A 13,465-nucleotide genomic window follows, 5' to 3' on the forward strand; every position below is an offset into this window, starting at 1 on the left:
AAACACTTTTTTTCCCTAAGGAATATTTCTGTCTTTTCTTAAAGTTAATTTGTAACCATATCTAAAATTAAATCAGTATGTCTGCAACTTTGTTTTAAAAATCTTGGCCTAGAGCAGTAATGAAATATCTAAGGCCTTAGGCCTACCTATATCTAACTGATCCCATCCATGTATTCCTGTTTTCTATTAATACATTGGGAAAAGGAAAACCTATATTAAATAGCACACAATTAAATTTTTCTCAACAGGTTGTTTTTCCCAGTAGGCATTCTTTCCTAAGAGATCTTAAAAGTGTATTTTCTTTTCATCTTCAATGTGAAAATATTTTAAACTTTACAGATGTTAAATATTTTTAACAGGTTGTATTTTCTGCTAAGCATTTAATTGCAGAGATTAATTACTTGTAATTTATGCTTCTAGAAAATAATCTGTAATCTATTTTAACAAACAAATTACATAGTATGGTTGACTTTACATAAAACTTTATAAAAATGGGCATTTGTGTCAAGGCAGTGTTTGCTCCTGCAGAGTTTTTGTGGGCAGCCTTAGTGGAGATGGATGCAGTCTCTTAAAATGTAGCCTGCATGTGAATGGCTTAAGATTTTCCAGAAAGGAAAATAGGTCTTAGTCATATTGCCTTTCAGAGACAGCTATTCTGCCTGCGTTTCTGGATCTTACTTTATTTAGTAAGTATCATGGCTGGTATTTCTCATCTTTTCTATCATCAGCTAGTTGTGATCCGCTTTACTGTGTGCAGGTTTGGATGTCAGCTCATTTACTCTCGCTGGCCAAGCTCTGCAGTCTGAACCTTGGGAGCTTTTGATTTGCTTCATTTGTTTGGACTTGTTTTCTTCCCCCTGCCCTTCCTTTGTTTTACAGATAAGGAAAAACTTAAAGAAAAAACTGAACAAAGTCTGCTTTGCTTAGATTCAGTGCATGCTCTTTGTTGCTCCATGAACAAAAAAGTCATTCTGCAAACTGGTGCTTGTTGTGGAGGACTTCTGCGTAGCTTCATGGATCTTGTTGTTTTAACAAGTCCCAGTGATGATTTTACTATGTTTCATGATTTTTACTTCATTTAACTGAATGTGTTGACATGGTTTGATGGTCTTGTTGATATGTGCCTGGACATTCAGAATGCCAAGATAAATGGGAAAAGGCTTTCTTAAGCAAACAAAGAATTGGATCAGTCCTTCACCTGGTCATTGTTTAGCCCTGGTCTGATTTTTCCCTCAGTACTTTTGGAGTTAAATGTGAATTTCTTCTCCATGGCTGTATTGTAACTCAACTTTAACTGTGCAGCAAGGGGAAAGCAGTATCAACTGCTAGCTGTGTGAGTGTGTATTTTGGTATAGGAAGGAAAACACCACCTGGCAGAGTAAGAGCAATTGGAAAAGGTCAGCAGTTTTGGTTCTTGTTAGAATTTGACCATCTTCTCCAGCATGACCTTTCTTCACTAAATTTCCACTACATAGTTCCCCACCCTTGTCGTCTCCATTAATTGCACTTTGATTTAAGAGTTTGTCTCATTTGCTGAGACATTTACAGTAAATAAAGGTTAACAGTATAGATTTTTTTTTTTTAACAGCAGGCTCCAGATATTTAAATGTGTCAGACTTGATGATAAATTGATGTAATCTCTAATAATGACATACTAAGAAGGGTAAGTATCTTTAGAATTCAAAAGGGATCCTGCTCTTACCATTTCTCAAGCATGCCTGCCTGATTTCAGCCTTTGGACGCTTGTGGGGATAGAAGATGGATGCCAACTTAACAGTTCTATTCAAATGACAAATTAGCTTCCTTGAAAAAAAAAAATACTTAAGGCCCATTTGTTTTATTTTCCCTCCTTCAGGTCCGATGATGACAATGCAGATGACAGGAGTTCCAGGGTGACCAGACTTTGCACTTACTTTCAGCAGAAATACAAGCACCTCTGCCGCCTGGAGCGGGCAGAATCTCGTCAGAAGAAATGCCGGCATACACTCCGGAAAGCCTTGCTGCAGGCGGCCAGCAGAGAGCCGGAGCGTGCTGGGCAACTGATACAAGAACTCCGAAGAGCTACGTGTGCTCGTACCAGGTTAGACCTTCCCCTGTGCCTTCCCCTGTGACTGCAGTAACCCGGGGTCTGGACGGGGTGGAGATGGGCAAAGTATCCAGCAGCTGAACTGCTGAACTCTGAAGCTGGTAGGCATGCACAAGGCAGAAAAACCATGACACATAAATGCCTGTCAGTGGAGTAAAATAAACATGACATACAGTGTTTTCCATGAAGACAGGCATTCTCCAGCTTTGTGTTTTAAAATGTGGATTGTTTGTTCAGCAGTATCCGGGCCCAATTTCTTAAATGTCACGAAAGAAGTTAGTGGCCTGCTAAAGTTTATTCTTATTGATTAATCTGTGTATTTTGGCTGCCTTCAAATATCTGGTACTTTACTAAGCCCAGTTCTTTAGAAGGTGTGCAGTCTGGTCTGCAGTTCACTGCTTCAATTCAGATTTCGTTTTTCAGACAGCTTTTTTTGAAAAGTCTGTACCTCCTCTTAATTCTCTTCCCAGCAAATCAAACTTAATCTTGCGCTTTTTGTTAGATTTAACTCAATCTAACATTAAATGAAACTTGGCAACAAAATAAATATCTTCTAACAACTCTGAAGGTTACCTTCTGTGGGAATTCTTTCTAGATAATGTCAAAATCCCTCCAGCTCTCTGCATGCTGAGAGTTGGTTGATTCATATTTGTGCAGAAACAGTAAGTCTGAACCCTGGCGTTATGTCTGGGGTACCAGCAGCACCCTTTTGCTGTTGTGGTTTTGCTTTACAGGATGTGTGACTGTGAGGGGTAGGGGAGGCTAACATGAGAGGCAGACTGGAGCAGGATACTGAGAATATATTCTGGTTATGGGATGCTTTTGTTCCTGGTGGGCTGTTGTTCATGACAGTGGAGGGTTTATTGTTGGAGAGGTGGAGTGATGCTGAAGAGCTGCTCAGAGGTGTAATGTAGAGGTACATTACTAGTTTACAAAGTTATGTAAATGTCTCCAAACTTAAACTACAGCAAAACCTTGCCCAGAACTGGCAAGCTCTTGCTAGTTTTTTTCCCATTATTTTCGCCTTTTATTATGCAAGAAAGATTACGTTGTTTTGGGTAGACTGGCAAAGCCAGGTATGCCTGTCATCACTGCTCTGGTTAATTTAAGTAACCACAGAGTCTTTCAGTTACTAAATTTTTCACAGGAGTACTATTGCTAACTAAAACTTTGCTCAGTCAAAGTGCAGTCGATGACAGAAATGGCTGAAGAAAAACAGTCAGGCTACAGACAGCTTTTTGTCAACCTAGAAAACAACGTGTACAGAGGTGAAATTCAGCCCTGGAATCGCCAGCTTTATCTACATGAAGGTGACAAATGCCTTGAGAGCAGGCTAACACCGTGCGAGCTGTGTAACGCTTGCAGTACTCATCCACACTGCTGTCTGGTCGCCTGCTTGCAGCTCAGGCTCAAAGCATTGAGGCTGTGCTGAGGAAGTGCTCAGCTCCGGGCACCTGGTGGTGTATTGGACTGTAGCACGTTGATGAAGGAGAGCTTTTACCCATGTTGAGCACGCTCAGGCTCTGCCGCTCCAGAGCTCAGTCTAAGTTTGTCTGAGCACATGCTTGCATGTAAGCTCTGGGGATGCTCGGAATGTTTTGATTTATGAAAAGGCTTGGAAATGCACTTGACTGCCCATGTAGGCATACCCAATACATTGTATTCTAAAGATTGACCTCATTTGAAGGGTCACCTGTGTTGACACTCACCTACTGCTGTCCTTGGCTCTGTTGCAGGGTGTTGTAATATTTACATGGTAGTAGCACACAGCACCTCTCATTACAAATAAATGAATGTGAAATAAACAATAATCCTGTTACTGCAGTCACATCTCACCTGTCATTGACATCTATTCTGTATCCCTGTGTAGAGTCTGGTAGTAGTGTGCACCCATCTGGATCATGACACACACGCGTGTGTTACAATTTTTCATCCTACTGTGCCACATTCAGTGCAATAGGTGTGCTAAGTAACCACCTGAGACTGGGTTTTTGTCTCTAAACTCTTCTATGCTTTTTTTTCAGCACAAGCCAAGTGAGGCAGAGAGATGCAGAACCAACAACTTGTAGTGGGACTTTGAAGGGAGAACAGTGCACTAACAAGGCCCTTCCATTCACCAGGCATTGTTTTCAGCGTATCCTCTTAACTCTGTTTGGGAGTTGCATTCAGGCATGGAAACTGTTCTGTTTTAGGGGGTTTTGTTAGGTTTTTGCACTGACAAATATGTTTTCACAAAAAAATACCTATTTGTTAGTGTCTTATCAACTACTTTGCTCTTAATTTGTCTGTGTGATTTGTTTGTGTAGACAGTGAAGATAAGTAGTTTGCCACTGGTACCTATCGTAGTCACATTGTTTTACTTTGTAAGCTGTATTTAGTAGGTGCAAGAAGCCTTTACAAAAATGATCATCTTTCACTGATGACTTGGTACAAGCCACGTGGCTTTCAGCCTCATGGCTTTCATACAGTTCGTGGTAGGTAGACTAACTACCTGTGAAGGGTTTATGGGAGCAATTTTTTACACATAGTATAAAAAGATGGCTTACACTGACTAGAAAGATGGAAATCTGATACTTTGCGTTGTTTAAAGCAGCAGAATAGGAGGAGTCACAGAATCCAAATTCTAGATGAGGAAGAATTTCCAGTGCTGGGGATTTCAAGCAAAGCCTGAAAAGGATTTTAAGAGTCAATGCATGAAGGTCGCAGAAAGGAGGGAGCACATTAGATGTAAGGTTTGATTCTGAAGGCTATAAACAGACAGACTTCTGACCTGGAATACTTAAGAATTCTGCAGACTTTGTCTCTTTTGTTTTTAGCTGAAGAATTGTTGGTGCTTTTGTTGGAGTGACTCCTTTTGTTCGAGCTTTTGGTTTTGGTATTTTATGTAACTGGTGCTGATCTGTTCAGTTGCTATCAGACTGCAGTACCTTTTCAATTTTTTTGGTTTGCAGATGCCTTGTTTTTCTTGGTTGATTTTTGCAGGCCCCTTAAAAGTAGTCTGCAGAGCAGTTCAAAACCTCTCTATGAGAGAGCATCATGGTGTGCAGCTGTGTTTGGGATTTGCCTCATGATTCTGATTTTTTTGTTTTGGTTTTTTTTAGAGTTTAAGTGGTCTTGCTTGTTGGTGTGTGTAGAGCAGAGAAGTCAAGACTAGTGATTTTGCATTTGTGCCCATTTTTTCCCCTCTGCACTGTCTTCTCAATGAAACAGTCTCTTCTAAAATGAGCAGGCTCTTCGTTCTGACCCATCCGTCCAAGCCTGCCATCTGGACTGTTCTGCAGGTTTTCCATTTTCTTTGTCCTTTCTTTTGCGTTTTAACATTTTCTGAACATACATAGTGATGTTGAGGTCTGAGAACTGTTCAAGATGGAAGGAGTGCTTCTAATGTTTGAAAAAACACAATGAAATATCTGTTTGATTTGCTCTAAGTCTGGAAACACTTTCACTCCTGCAGGGGATTTTTCTGAAGGAAATCTCAGCAAGCTTACATTTGGATTTACTTGACCTTTCTTTCTGATTGCACATCTTTTTTTCAGAGGAACAGGAAGGATCTTGAAACTTCTTTGTCTGTGCTCTAAAGATAAATGCCAAGAATGTACCTTAAAAGATTGAATTAAGAAATACTCTTTCTTTAATGTTTCAGTATGGATTGTCATTAGTCTGTAAGGAAATAGTCCTGTTGACTACACTGTTCCAACTGCTACTATTGATCTATTGATTAAGACTCCAGGAAAAGGCTTCTTTTGCTAAGAACTCATTAGTGAAATGGCTGCTTCCATAAAACTATCTCAATATATAATAAAATCATTAGAGATTCTGCATGAATGCAGTTTTTCACTTTAAAAGTTGAATTTGAGCCTTACCTAGCTTTGAACTTGAATAACAAAGTTAAGGTACTCATTAAAAATAGCATCTATGGACAGGTAGAGTTGAAGGCTCTGATCTTCATCAGATTGATAAATCAAAGGGCGTTCCTCCATCGTTGCCTCGTGTGTTATTCCTGATGCAGAAATGCACAGATATCTTATTGAACCGTTCTCAGCAGCTCTTCTCAAGTTGCACAGCCAAGTTTGCGGATGGTCAACAGTGCTCTGTGCCAGTTTTTGACATTACACATCAGACACCTCTGTGCGAAGAACATGCCAAAAAAATGGTAAGTACAAAGCCAAAACTGTAATTATTTGTGTATTGGGATGATCAGGAGTTTTAGCCTCAGTCTTCCTATGAACTCTTGCTTGACAACTAGCAAGTTTATGAACTTAAGAGCTCGTTTCCTTTTATTTTTCTTAAGAGGGTAAAACATGCCAAACATTCCCAATTAGTATAAAGTGTGTTGTGAAAATCTTTTACGTACTTTTGAGGATATAATAAAGTGTGCATGAGAATATCCTTTACTGGAAGAAATTTGATTCCTCTCTTGAATCAAGAAATAGAAAATCATTGTGAGAGATCCTGTGGTCATTTTGTTTGGGCTCACTCCTGGCCCTTGGATCTGAATATAGTATGCGTGTGGTATGGTAGGAACACTGCATCTCAAACAGGCTCAGTACATGGGGCCCAAAATATTTTCTAGAGGAAGTCTAGACAGCAATTACAAGCATACAAATAATGGTTTTGCTGCTGTATTTACTTTTTGGTGACTATTAGAATTTATCTTTAAACTCCTTCAGGGATCTGTGCCTTCCAGAGGAAAAGCAGTGGCCTACTACAAGTTGAGAGAATGCAGAAATTAAGATGATGTCCTCTGCTCTCCTTTTATGACTCCCATCTTCCAGAACAAAACTTTTAGGATAATTCACAAACCCACTTCTGTCTTGCCCCTCCTTCAAGGCATAAGGCATAAAACTGTACCCCCCCCCCATTTTTTTTTTTTCTGTTGTTAGGTGGTTGTGGGTTTTCTGTTATTGTTTTTGTCCAGCCTCTCCAATAGTTGCAAATTATGAAGTTTTCTGGATTAAAATGTGAGGGTCTGCACTACGCAGATTTGTATGGGATTTTCCCGCTCTCCCAGGCAATCTTCAGTGTGTCTCTCAAGGTTTACTTCTGTAGCACGTACAATCCCAGTATGGTGGCAACTGAAAATTGATGATGGTTTGGTTTATTTTTTAATTGGCCAATGATTGCCGTTCCAAAGCAACGATGCCTTAGTTGTTTACCCACATCCTTACCCTAGCCCTACAGTATTAGTTCCGTTTTCTCAGTGCTGTCCCTCTCTTATGGCACTGGGCACTTGAGGATGCTGGCTTCAGCTACTGATCACTATCCCCATTATCGCCACCTCACAACAGTGTTCTGTCTTTAATACTTACAGGAATGCTGCCAAAGGTTACAGTTTTGCACTGATTTAGTTAGGGTTTGCTATGATGATTTTTAAAGTGACACTGCACAATCTCCTATTTATCATACCTCATAATTTGGTCTATGTGATTTTTGCCATTGGGATCAATGAGGAAGGAAACAGCTTAATTTTTGTAACCTTGCCTGGATGTAAGCTAGCAGTCTCTCTTGCATTACATATGAATGTCTGTGGAATGACCAGGGGGGAAAAAAAGCAAGGAAAGTAATACTTGTTCTTAATATACTCCCATTGCTATTGTTCTATTCCCAAAGGACAATTTCTTGAGAGGGGACAGCTCCCGTAAAGTTCAGCACCAGCAGCAGAGGAAACCCAGGAAAAAAACAAAGCCACCTGCACTTACCAAAAAACACAAGAAGAAGAGAAGGCGAGGCCCACGTCGGCCCCAGAAACCCATTCCTCCTGCAGTGCCCCAGGGGAACCTTACCATGCCTGCCAGTGTCTCACTGCCAGTAGAGATGCCCCACATAAGGTCAGTGGTAGCCCTGCCCCAGTTTGCTCACTGCTAGCTTGAACGTTGTCAATGAGCACTGTAGAAAGGTGTGATGTTGCTGTGCTGATCAGCATCTGGAGCGGGAATAGAAATTGCATCTCCATGTTATTGTTGGAAAAAACCTTAGAGTGGGTCATTTTAGATTTGAGCAATTATTGAATTTGATGGATAAAATATCTTGCTCCTGATGCCCATCTTATGTATTTAATCAATAGGCTAAGTGTAAGCTTCCTAGAGAAACTTTCTAAAAGCATTTTTTTCCTAGATGATGGGGAGGAAAAAAAAAAAAGCTGTGGGGAAACACCCATTATAGATGGATATGCATTCATAGTTGCTGTTTGGAGGAATCAGAGTTGAATACGGTGGACTAACGGTACTTTCTGTCCAGGAGCCCCTCCACACCAGAGCTGAGTGCCGATGAGCTGCCTGATGATATCGCCAACGAAATCACAGACATTCCACATGACTTGGAATTGAATCAGGAGGACTTCTCAGATGTCCTGCCGCGGCTGCCCGATGACTTGCAAGATTTTGATTTCTTTGAAGGTACCATTTTATTTTATGCTAACGTGAACCCAGTCAGTGAGCTGAAGAAGAGAGTGTTTCTAAAATGCATTTTGAGGGGTTGCTTGCTTTCCTACAGAGGTAATAACTTCTAGAGAAGGAAGTGTGCATTTGCTCTATTGTTTGTTTGTAAGCTCTGAAGTAAAGTAGTCTTTAAGAAGACTGGTGTGTGTAGTTCTCTGCTTGCTCTTAGAATTACAGCTCTGAAAATCCTAATTGGTTTAGTATTTTAATAATTCATTTTATGTTTTTACTGCCTGTCAGTGCTGCAGTTTAATCAAGAGTATTCTCAGTAATGGCACCTTTCTGCCATCGAGTGGGGCTGGAATCACAGTTAATGTTGGCTTTTGATAAAAGGAGAAGAGAGTGAGAATAAAATCTTTAAATACATTTTTGAAACTAGCTTTTGATCAGAAATGTGCCTGAATTTCTGGATTCTGAAGCTCAGTACCTATCACAGATAACAAAGAAATTAGAACAGCCCAGAGTTGGGGTATGTGATTTCTTTGGTCATTTTCTGATATGACATGACATCAGACTGTGTTCGAGTTGAAATTAACCTAAATTATACTGACTGTGTAAATTTTAGGTCCAGGCTGTAATGTGGTAAGTAGAAGGGAGTTTGTGGACTACTTGTGTTGCTGCAGCACTGAAGAAAATCTTATTTAAGCATTTTTACTTTAAGTCTAGTGAGTTCGGGAGGCATCTTGTATTGTAGTATGTGGAAGAGGAGGGCGGAGAGAAGGAATTCCATTGATGAGGAAGGTGTAATTTCTTGTTTTTCTTACCTTGCTTACTGAGTGAACACTGGTGAAGGAAATGTTTTGTGTACCACAAGCCATTCTAGAAGGTTATACACTGCAGCTCTGTACTGAACTGTCTGTACATCTGCATCCTTAGAGTGCTGGTGCTGGGCTCACCTGAGAAGAGCATGCTAACTTCTGGTGTCCCTGTTTCTGCAGGTAAAAATGGAGATCTCCTTCCGACCACAGAAGAGGCTGAAGAACTGGAACGGGCCCTGCAGGCTGTAACTTCTCTTGAGTGCCTGAGTACCATTGGAGTACTTACACAGACAGATGGTGTGCCAGTTCAGGAGCTGTCAGATAGAGGGATAGGGGTGTTCTCTACAGGTGCTGGAGCTCCAGGAATGCAGTCCTTGAGTCGAGAGGTTAACACGGATCTGGGGGAGCTGTTGAATGGGCGTATAGTACATGATAATTTCTCCGGTCTGGAGCTGGATGAGAACTTGCTCCGTTCTGCTACCTTGTCCAACCCACCTACGCCCCTGGCAGGGCAGATCCAGGGGCAATTCTCAGCCCCAGCCAACGTCAGCCTTACTTCTGCCACTCTCATAAGCCAGAGTGGCCTTGGGGAGAGAGCCTTCCCAGGACAGTTTCATGGACTTCATGATGGCAGCCATGCCTCCCAGAGGCCCCACCCTGCCCAGCTGCTGAGCAAGGCAGATGACCTGATCACCTCACGACAGCAATACAGCAGTGACCATTCACACTCCTCACCCCATGGAAGCCATTATGATAGTGAGCATGTGCCGTCTCCCTACAGTGACCATATCACATCCCCTCACACCACATCCTTTTCTGGTGATAACTTGGCAGCTACCTTCTCAGCAGAGATGCCCATGATGGCACAGCACTTGCTCCCAACTCAGCTGGATGTGCCACTTAGCGGGGTGGTCAACCCCAGAACTCACTGGGGAAATCTTCCTGTCAATCTTGGGGACCCCTCTCCGTTTAGTAACCTTCTTGGTGCAGATGGACACCTCCTGTCCACCTCCCTGTCCACACCACCTACCACCTCGCACTCAGAGACCACACAGCCTGCCTTCGCCACCGTGACCCCCAACAGCTCCAGTGTGCTTCCGGGGTTACCGCAGACCAGTTTTAGTGGCATGGGTCCTGCCTCTGCTGAACTCATGGCCTCCACCTCCCCTAAACAACAGCTCCCTCAGTTCAGCGCGGCCTTCGGGCACCAGCTGAGCTCCCACAGTGGCATCCCCAAGGACCTGCAGCCCAGCCACAGCTCCATAGCTCCTCCCACGGGCTTCGCAGTGACCGGTGCCACCGCTACCAGTACCAATAACGCATCCGCGCCCTTCACCACCTCCAACTGAGCTTGTCTGCCTGGCTCTGTGCAGGTAGATGGGGGACCTGTGTTTTCTATCTTCCCTTTTTTCCTTTTTCTTTATTTTTTCTGTCCTCCCTTCCCTTTTTTTTTTAAGAGGGGGTTGAGAAGAAAACCCCTGCTTCAGTACTGACCAGGGTTAGCCCTCTGTGAACCTTGCTGTAGCGTTCACATGTGCTTGTTACGCACCGGTGCTCATTTATTGCAGGCAGGTTCACTGTTCCCCAATAATTCCTTAAGGATACAGCACAGTTACTGGATGTAATTGATCTTAGCAGTAAGACCTAGAAATGGGAAGATACCTCAGAGTACTGATGCATGTTACTGTTTCCTAGGGTTCAGATCAGTGCTTGCCATCTGACTAACATCTGGTAGAAAGTTTTCCAGCGGGCAGAATTCTCTTGATTTTTTTTTTTTTTTAATTTACTTTTTTTCCAAAGGTAGCATCTGGCATGGAAAATTTGGCTGCACGCATTGATTTGAGAATGGTGCACTGAAGTCCTAAATCAAGATCATGGCTCAAGGATGAGTTTGGCAGTTTCTTAAAATAGTCTCTTGACCTCCTCTGTGTGCGTGTGTGTGTTTGGTGTGCAGGGAGCAGCAGTTTCTTTTCTTCTTTTGGTGAAGAAGTGGGAGTTGTCCCCTTCCAGAACTGGTCACTGTTCTTACTGCATGCTGATTTTTGGTTTTTTATTATGATGATTTTTAATTCATTGAGCAGCAAGGGGATCAGTTGACTGGTTGCCCAGAATCTGAAGGCTAATACAAAGTTAGCCCAGGGAAAAAAAGAAAGAAAAACCAGAAGGATTGAAATAGATCATGGATTAGTGAAGATTCCTGTGCAGAAATTCCCTCCCTTGCTGAATTACTGTGGCCTTGTAGCATTGATGATTTGCCTTTTCAAGTGTGGCTTTGTCCAGAACTCCTTGTCTGACAGGCTGACAGGTATTTCCCAGCTGAAACTGGAAGAATTTGGTTGGTATTCTGCCCATCCACACAAGTCTAGGTCAGACCCTTTGGTAAGTTTCAAATGGATGCATTTCTCAAATTACGTCTAGCTACTGAGACTTCCTTGGATATTTCCTTTACCCCCCCCCCCGGGGCCCTTATAGTTTTTTTGACACTTGGAGGGTTTGATGCTCTGTATGGGAAGCTGAATGTACGTAAGGAACTAGCAGGTACCTATCAGCAGTCATGGCTAACCAAAAGAGAAATCACTAAAGCAAAATAGGTAAGATTTCTTTCTGTCTGCAGGGCAGTTTTGCTTTTACTGTCCACCTGTTAAAGATAGTATTCAGACTCTTTGGTAGTAATTTCAGTTCTTAAAGAAAGGAGTCCACTAGCTTTTAGATTTTTTATTTTATTTTATGTTTTTTAATCCAAGAGATAACAGCAGCAGAAATTCTGAGGTGTTTACTTGCATCTCTTTATCAGGAAGAGAAAAAAGGAATTTGCTTGTGACTTTATAGGGCTCAAACTTGCTACTGTACTCTGACTTTGACTGTAAAAGTAGCTCCTACTTAATATAACAAGTCTTTACTCTTCTTGGTTTGTTTCTGAGATGCAGACAAGAGAGAATAGAAAATCCACATTTCAGTCTCTTACTGTAGAAGGCAGATTTCATTCTACCTTACAGTAAAATGTCCTACCTGCATGTATTCTAGTCTAATTCAGGAAATTAAGAGATACCAAGCACATACAATAGGGAGGCCTAACAAATTGTTTGAGCAAAGGATCGTTGAACGAAGTTTAGTTGCTATAGAAATTCATTTTGTTAGCAGTCAGGCCCACACCAAAATCTCTGACCCAAACCTCTCCTTCCATCTTGCTAAGGAACAGAATTTAAACAGGGTAGGTCTTGTGTCTTCTTACTATTGTAGCAATCATACTATCCTTCTTTTCTTGAAAGATTTGTTCTCCTTAAATATAAAGGAGTATGGATGATGCATATGTCCTTTTCTGAAATTGCAAGTGTATGTGGGTGGAGGAAACAAAAATGATTTTCATGCTTCTGTTGTTATGAAGTCCTTATTTCATACTTGGTAAAATAGATCTTAATAATATAAGCCGAATATTTTTAAGTGGTGATTTAAATATGTTTGTAACATTTAAATGTTTTTAAATCATGTAAAAAGTTGAATTGAAGCCTATGAAATCCTGCTTGTGATTGTCCTGCTGATTGAGGAATGCCCAGTGGTATTGTGAAATGAGGCAAATCTGACAAGGCATTTATTTATTTTTGTATTATGTTCCCCATACTTTGTTGAGGAGACAACTGTTTGATTTGCAAATGATTTTCGTTGTGTCCATATGCCTTCTTCAATGTGTTTGGATGACTGGCTGAAAAAGAGTGGAGAACTAGTATACCAAATGGTTAATTCTTTAATCTGCTTGTGTATTCATGTCATTTTAGAGGATGTTAATTTCTATAAGTTGGTTTCAGGACTTTGGTCTTGAAATCATTCTCGTGCCCATCAAACTCTTCAATGAAGCTGCAGCTTGTGCAGAGTATATTTGCCCCACATCGTATTTCTCTTTCTTAGCAAATGCTGGGGGGGGGGAGGGGAGGAGAGGAACTGAGAGCCAAGTTCTGCTTGCTCATTTTGGTATAAATTACGGAGGAGCTCTTTGGTCTAAGGTCACTGTGAGTTTGTACTGGTCTAACTCAGAACAGAACCCAGCTCCTAATCTGAGCATTGATTTAGACAGGGAATTTCAAAAGCTGTCAAAGCTATGCAGGTCCATAGTTCCCATTTGAAATCAATGGCCGTTATGTACCTGCATTCCTTTAAAGCAGCCTAGGATATCAACTCTCTTCCCCTGC

The 13,465-nt window shown here is 41.5% G+C and overlaps 1 protein-coding gene across 1 annotated transcript in view; it reads left to right on the forward strand.

The window, feature by feature from the left end:
* INO80D (INO80 complex subunit D) overlaps positions 1-13,168 on the forward strand; it is a 39,832-nt gene extending 26,664 nt beyond the window's left edge. The window contains exons 7-13 of the mRNA XM_009332098.1: positions 1,856-2,080; positions 4,111-4,220; positions 6,106-6,239; positions 7,697-7,914; positions 8,324-8,481; positions 9,462-10,654; positions 11,082-13,168. Of these exons, the coding sequence (XP_009330373.1) occupies positions 1,856-2,080; positions 4,111-4,220; positions 6,106-6,239; positions 7,697-7,914; positions 8,324-8,481; positions 9,462-10,630 (2,014 nt within the window). The 3' untranslated portion in view covers positions 10,631-10,654; positions 11,082-13,168. The remainder of the gene's footprint in view (positions 1-1,855; positions 2,081-4,110; positions 4,221-6,105; positions 6,240-7,696; positions 7,915-8,323; positions 8,482-9,461; positions 10,655-11,081) is intronic.
* Positions 13,169-13,465: the final 297 nt, after the last annotated feature.

Source organism: Pygoscelis adeliae, unplaced genomic scaffold, assembly GCF_000699105.1.
Source record: "Pygoscelis adeliae isolate BGI_AS28 unplaced genomic scaffold, ASM69910v1 Scaffold160, whole genome shotgun sequence".
NCBI lineage: Eukaryota > Metazoa > Chordata > Aves > Sphenisciformes > Spheniscidae > Pygoscelis > Pygoscelis adeliae.